Genomic DNA, 6,748 nt, shown 5'->3' with positions numbered 1-6,748 from the left:
CACACAAAGCCCTCACACAAAGCCCTCACACGGACCCCCCTCACAGCGACCCCTCACAGCGACCCCTCACATGGACCCCTCACACAGATCGGTCACACCGGCCCCTCACACCCACACAACCCCGGGTCCAGAACATTCCACACTGCCTGGAGTCCGTGCCTCCCCGCCCCGAGGAGCGCCAGTGCTTGGGGCTGTTGGTGGCACAAGCTGGTGTCAGTGCCTGTCAGGGGCTGTGTGTGGTACAGGCTCGGCCCTTCAGGGCTGGTGTCACCCATCCGGAGCACCGCCGTGCCGCTGTCCCCGGCTCTATCCGCACGGTGTCACGGATTAACGGGAGGGTTTGGGACACGTCTCCACAGCTGGTGGTGTTATTTAGGCCGAGTACCCAGGAGCATGAGGTGACACCGCTATGGCACCTTGAGGGACCTCCCTGAGCACTGGTGAGTCAAGGACATGCTCTGGATCTCACTCCAGATGAGGCTGTGGAATCTTCCTCTTGAGGAACTGCCCTGCTCTGCTGAGAAGAGCGCTGGTACATCAGAGTCTCAAATTGATTTACAGCACGCAGTGTTTATTGACAGTGTTAGTAATGGACTATTCCAAGGCATGATGAGGCTTCAACAGCTTGCCAGGACCTTGAGAAAAGTGCTTGAGTGGCACATTTGTTGAGGGAAGGGACGCATGGAGAGGTTTTCCACCCATTGTGGCGCTGGAGCAATCACACTGGAACTTCACTTGGGGCTGCCCCAAGCCCTGGGGTCTGTCTCAGCCACAGAGACAGGAGGTGCAGCAGCAGTGCTGAGTGCCAGGCAGCTTTTGCCCTGACAAGAGAAGCTGATGTGCCCATAGGATCATTGGGAAGGGGCAGGAAGTTGGGTGGCCACCACCCCAGCACCCTGTGGAATGGCACTGCAGGAGAGAAAGCAGCTGTCAGCCCAACACCTCACTTCATTTGTGTGCATCAGCATCACAGTCCAGCAGAGATTCCTCTGTAGGAATCCACAACCCACATGCCTGACTGCACATGCATTCCTTGTTGGAATAAGCATGGAGAGCAAGAGCTGGCACCATCTCATGCAGCCCACCCACCTCAATGGTGCTCTAAGGAAAGGTTCCCAGTGACCAGTTATAACAATTCTGACACTCTAAGCAGCAGGTTAGAATCAACAGATGCAAAGAACCACTTATATTTTGAAAAAACATATAAACTTGACCCAAAAAAAACTTGTTTCAGTGCTTTATCTCATCCTCTCACACAATGCCTTTGGTTGACCACTAGAAATGATGTTTTCTGGGTGTTCTTTACCTGCAGCAAAATGAACAGAAGAAACGAAAAATCACCTCCTAGAAAAAAAAGAACCACAAGTAAGTTGAATTCATCTGGGCTGTGTTCAGCTCCAGAAAGCTGTCAGCAGGCTGAGGATATGACATCAGGGTTTTTTCCCTTATACACAGGGGTAGCCAGAGCCCTGGGATGGCCAGGGAAGGGCAGGATTTATGTGTCCCCTGTCATGTTCCCAGGGACCCCTCTCTGCTGGGACAGGAGGTGTGGGTTGATGTTCACCAGCCAGAGTAAGAACTGGGTCAGTTTATCATGCTGAGTGCACTTTTCCAGCTTTTGCCAATTTTTAAGAAGGAATTAATCTCGAATAAGTGTGAACAAGCAGTCAAATACTTACAGAGTTGTTTCTTTTGGTTTCTTGAAGCACTGAAAAGAAAGAAACGGTCCTGTTATCTTTCACGTTTCCTGGCCATGGGGATATTGTTACAAATATTGCAAGTACATAATGCCTTCCACATGAAATATCTAATACTTGATTTATCTACTGGTAATTCTAAAGCAGAAGGTAGTTTGTAGCAGTTTTCTAACAGTGAAAAGAAACATTATGACATAGAACAGAAAAGGTAGAAAAAAACAGGGCACTGCAGCAAATAATATTTTTTTCCTATGAAACTAGAGCTTTCCATACCTTAAAAATTGTGTCTTTTCGAGCCGCAATTCCAAAAAATATTGTGATTGTAACCACCACGACAGCAGCAATAACGGCCTCCTTGGGAAAAACAGGTTTTTTATCTGTCAGGAAAGAAGAGGTTGGATATGTGAGAGATTAGTGCAGCCACATAACCCAGAACATCTCACAGGACTGTGGAAAGACATATTTCTCTTCCCACAGCTGTCACCGCTGAGTTAACTGTTGCTCTCTCTGCTGTCTGCAGACTGACTCTGTGTGTTAGTCCCCTGGAAAGAAGGGGGCTGAGCCTGTATCTTAGTGAACTGAAGAAGATCCCCCAGGCACTGTTATGCTCAGAAATAAGGCTGTCCAGAGGTACCACTGCCACAGGTAACGTTGCTTCCCTCACTGTGCCAGGAGGGTAGAAATGAAAGGGGTCTGGGCAGAGGTGGGACATAAGTGCCTGGTGGGTCACCTCGTTTAGAGTCACCTGTCTGAGCCCTGAACACCCAGCCCCTGCAGTCACTTCTGGAGCACAACTTCTCTTGCCTTAAGGAGCTCTTTGGGCATGACAGAATACTGTGGTCAGAGTAAGATGCTTCAAGTAAGACCTGAGGTGCTTTAAACCACACTGTCAGCGTGGGAAGAGCAACAGTGGGATGAGCCCTCCCCGGGTCACACTTGCCAAATGCTTTTGAATAACAGGCAGAGCAGGAGAGGCCCTTCCTGGTGCTGTGGTCCCAGGCACAGGTGCAGGGAGAGCTCCTTGGCTGTTGCTGTGCCCTCAGAAGTCCATGCAGGGAATTTACCACACTCCACTTATGCTTCTTAATATAAATGGATTGCTGTCATTATAAAAGACAACAGAGAGTTATTTGTAAAGCTTAATGTTTGGCAGCAGCCTTGTTACCTTCAACTATGAGGTGGAAATCCCTTGTCCCATTTCCCAAGGGTGATTCCACCACGCATGTGTAGGTCCCATTGTCAGACTTCTGCACTTTCTTGATGGAGAGCTGAAAGACCTCACTGGTCTGGTGCAGCTCATGATGATTTTGCTGCAGGGTCAGGCTGTGGTTGTCCTTGTACCAAGTGGTTTGGGCTTGAGGGTTGGACTTGGAGTTGCAGGTCAGAGTAACATCTTTGCCTTCTTCCACATGGAGGGTCTCCTCTCCACTCAGCCGGGGAGGAACTGTTCACAGAAATGCAGTTCAACGGGTCATTAATAATGCTGCCCATAGAATCACAGGACCATTTAGGTTGGAAAAGCCTTCTCAAATTGCCCATTAACCCAGCACTGCCAGGGCCACCACGAAACCATGTCCCCGTGTGCCACATCTACACATCTTTTAAATCCCTGCAGGGATGGTGGCTCCCCCACTGCCCTGGGCAGCCTGTGCCAGGATTCAATGATCCTTTCAGTAAAGGAATTTTCCCTAATACCCAATCTAAGCCTCCTCTGGCACAACTTGAGGCTATTTCCTCTTATCACTTGTTACTTGGGAGAAGAAACTGACCCCATCTTGCTCCAACCTCCTTTCAGGAGCTTGTAGAATGCCTACCATTTAACACAAAGCAAGTTCCCTTCACACATCCCTTGTCCAGTGGTCTAACACATCACAGTAGTGCAGCCTTTCCTGATCCCCGGGAATGAGGAGAGCAATCAGTGGCAGAGACTGTCACTCCAGTATTTCCTCTGCCCTGACTTGTATCTTTGGGAAATAATCTAGGTGGAGGCAGGGACATAGAATATCTTTCTTTAAGGGCCCACCCACTCCTATAAAAGAGGCCTTAGATCAGGCCATAAGCACCACTGTGGGAAGGGAGTGTCTTAGCATGTGAGTTATCTCCTCCTAAACGCATTTTTTCCTGGTGAAGACAGCATACAAGGAGGCAAAACACCGCCCAGACAGAGCTGCTCGGCCCATGACTCCATCCCACCCCAGCCATTCCCCACGGAAATCCACCACGGCGACTCACAGTGCACATCCAGGATCACAGACACCTGCACAGACTTGTCCCGCGCCAGCTTGCACGTGAAGGTGACTCCGTTGTCAGACTCGTTGACCGGGGATATGCAGATGTTACTGATGTTCACTTTATTCCCATCTTTCAGACCCACCTGCCCATCTCCCCGGTACCAGAGCAGCTCCTCAGCCTGGCTGCTGTTGTGTACAAGGCACGAGAGGGAGATGGGAGGGCCAAGCTCTGTAGACAGGGTGAAGTCAGCAGCATGGTTATTTACAGACAGTTCCAAACCTGCAGAAGAAGGAGGACAAGGACATTTAAGTATCCTAAGCCATATTCTTCCCACAAAAGCTGCCCTGCTCACTTCTCCAGGCCTTGACCTTGGAGGAGGGATGAGACTTTCAGGTTTCAATCTACCAGGTTTGCTGTTTTCAGGTGGAATGTTAGTTTTTGAGACAAGAAGCTGTCTTCATCTCAAAGCTCCACAGTTATTTAAAATAAAAATCAGGCTTTTGCAGAACACCAAGGCCTGAGCTGTGACAACAAAATGTCTGAAACCAGGAATGACCATGTGACACCCAGCAAAAGGTCATTCCCATCCCATCACCCTCCTGCTGCCCATCAGTGTTGCAGCACCACTGTGCTCACTGTTTGATATTCTGTTTTTCAGTTGAAGCTGGATGCCCTTGGGAGTATAAATTAGTTAATCAGCTGTATCCTGGCTCTTGCAGAGCTGCAGTTTGTCAAAGGTACAAACCTCAGGACATACTAAATGAACAACCAGTATGGGAAATAAATTACTGTAATGGGATGAAACTCGCTACTGCAGCCTGGGCCATAGAATAATGAATAAAAAATATAGCTCAGAATAGAAAGGTACTAAGGCCCTGTGAATATAAAGAAGTCTGAAGGTCCCTGTCTGAAGGTGTTCCCACATGGCCAAAGCTATCACACTTCTCACTGCTTAGAGCAGGTTTGGAAACTGTGGCCTCATCATCCCTGCTGCAATAATGTCAGAAAACACTGAAGTTTCCCCATTCCATTCTCTGCTATTCTCAAATCAGAGGCCAGTTTTCAGGCAGTCCTCTGGGGATCACCTCCAGAACACTCAAAAGCTGGGATGCTGCTGTGGCACATCACCCAGCCCTGGGCAGTTTCAGTAGTTGGTGTGATGGGGCTTGGACAAAGCCAGGATGGGTTTTTTTCCATTCCTTACCTGTGGCCACACATGCCAAGAAGGAAATGGCAAGGACGGGCACTCCGTAGGGGACGGCGAGGCTGCGTTTCTGCACCATCTCAGAGGGGCCCAGCTGGCTCTGTTGGAGAGAGGGTCACAGCACTGCTGCCTCCGTCAGGGCTCGCAGGGGTTAATCCCTGCTGCCATCAGACACCCTGGGGAGAGCCCTCACAGCAGGGACAGGGTCACCAGGGAATAAACGGAGTCGATTGTTGCAGGGCATTTTCCAGTTCAGAGCAGATTCCAAGTGGGGTTTTATGTCTCTAATCTCCATTACATGAGTTTGTTGTCTCCAATCACCCGTCAGCCAGGGGAACCTGTCTCTGGATCGGGTAGCACTGGACTTACCTTGAGAAGACTCTCTGGAGAGGCTGCTTCTGCTGGGAAATGCACAGTTCTTTCCCCTCCTTATTTATAGGGTCTGAATTTTAATATTTTATGGTAGTTCGTAAGAAGTGAGTCCATAAAATGGGTTCAAGGCCTCGTTCAATTCCTGTATTTCTGAGCTCCTTGAACACTGAAGAAAAGTATTTGCTGGGCTCTGCTGGCTGTTTTATGAGGATTGCTGAGGCAATGAGTAACTAATGAGAGAGTTCCTGCATCAGCCATAAAGACTTTCAGCCAAAAATAATACCTTTTTTCCCCAGCTTTCTGGGTATTCACAGCACTGTTTTAAGCGGCAGGGATTTTATCCTAGATTATCCTAGAGCAGGAGTAGACTCCGATTTGTCCCTTTCTTCCCAAAGCTCTGTTGCCATGTCCTCTTTTGAGCGGAAAATGAGAAAATTCACTGATTCAGACTTTGAACTGCATGTTGGCAGAGGAGAGAGCAGACACTGTCCTGCTCACCAGCGTGTACCCCCAGGCTACTCCTGTGCTTAGCTCAGCCCTGGGCACCTCCCAGCATAGAGCCAGAGTATCTGTCCCCACTGTTCCCTCTGCTGGGACAGCTGTGCCTGAGCTGTGTGTGCCCAGAGCAGAACTGAAGCACTTGGCTACGTGGAAATGTGTCTGGAAGTGCTGCTTGTACCTCGACAGGGTGATGGTGACGTGGTCACAAAGCACGGGGTCCTCGCAGCCTTCAAACGTGCTGTCACTGCTGCCAGTGTCCCTGCAGGCACATCGGTCATCAGGAATGGGCTCAGCAGAGCCATAAAGTGCATTTCATGAGCAGGAGGAGCCTGGGATGTGTCCTTGGTGTTTTCTTTATCTGTGGATGCCATGTCCCAACTCAGTGGCACAGAGGTGGGCAGGGAGGGCTCCTGCTCTGGGGCTGCTGCCTGCACACACACACAGCACAGGAGCATAGAGCACTGGTTATTTGTGGGGCTGTTGCAAACAAGGGTCACCTTTGAGTGTTAATATAACTCTGTGTATATGAGTTTACCCTTAAAACCAACAGGGAATCACTCTCAGTTAAAAAAGTATATGTGTACAAAAGTCCCTTAAAGAGAGAGTTCTCATTCTCCCTTCTAAAAACTGTCCTGTCCTTGTAGTATTCAACTAAATGTTGGTTTATGGTTCAGTACAAACTTCAATCCAAATGCTCTTCCTAGGAGTAAAGTGATCTTTGTGGTTTGGAATTAAGCTGAGT

General features: G+C 49.1%; 1 protein-coding gene across 2 annotated transcripts; it reads right to left on the bottom strand.

Annotated features, from left to right (window-relative positions):
- Positions 1-550: 550 nt before the first annotated feature.
- On the bottom strand, positions 551-5,708 carry TMIGD1 (transmembrane and immunoglobulin domain containing 1). Of its 2 annotated transcripts, XM_008631203.2 has the most exons (7): positions 5,503-5,708; positions 5,134-5,233; positions 3,930-4,208; positions 2,863-3,141; positions 1,971-2,074; positions 1,680-1,708; positions 551-1,344 (listed from the first exon to the last, which is right to left on the bottom strand). In XM_008631203.2, exons 2-7 carry the CDS (start codon positions 5,210-5,212, stop codon positions 1,338-1,340), a joined length of 777 nt encoding a protein of 258 aa, XP_008629425.2. In that variant the 5' UTR covers positions 5,213-5,233; positions 5,503-5,708; the 3' UTR covers positions 551-1,337. The 2 variants fall into 2 exon arrangements, with proteins under 2 accessions (XP_008629425.2, XP_017586522.1); XM_017731033.1 differs by having other exon boundaries at positions 551-1,306; positions 5,134-5,708.
- Positions 5,709-6,748: the final 1,040 nt, after the last annotated feature.

Source organism: Corvus brachyrhynchos, unplaced genomic scaffold (genome assembly GCF_000691975.1).
Source record: "Corvus brachyrhynchos isolate BGI_N302 unplaced genomic scaffold, ASM69197v1 scaffold283, whole genome shotgun sequence".
NCBI lineage: Eukaryota > Metazoa > Chordata > Aves > Passeriformes > Corvidae > Corvus > Corvus brachyrhynchos.
The sequence above is the reverse complement of the archived record's forward strand: the minus strand, read 5'-3'. Positions and strand labels throughout refer to the sequence as shown.

Excerpts from the sequence above, each read along its gene's own strand:
- TMIGD1 (XM_008631203.2), bottom strand. The coding sequence starts at position 5,212 with ATGGTGCAGAAACGCAGCCTCGCCGTCCCCTACGGAGTGCCCGTCCTT. Across the intron at positions 4,209-5,133 it reads CTTGGCATGTGTGGCCACAG|GTTTGGAACTGTCTGTAAAT; the intron begins GTAAGGAATGGA and ends CTTCTTCTGCAG. Across the intron at positions 1,709-1,970 it reads GAAAAGACACAATTTTTAAG|TGCTTCAAGAAACCAAAAGA; the intron begins GTATGGAAAGCT and ends CTTTCTTTTCAG.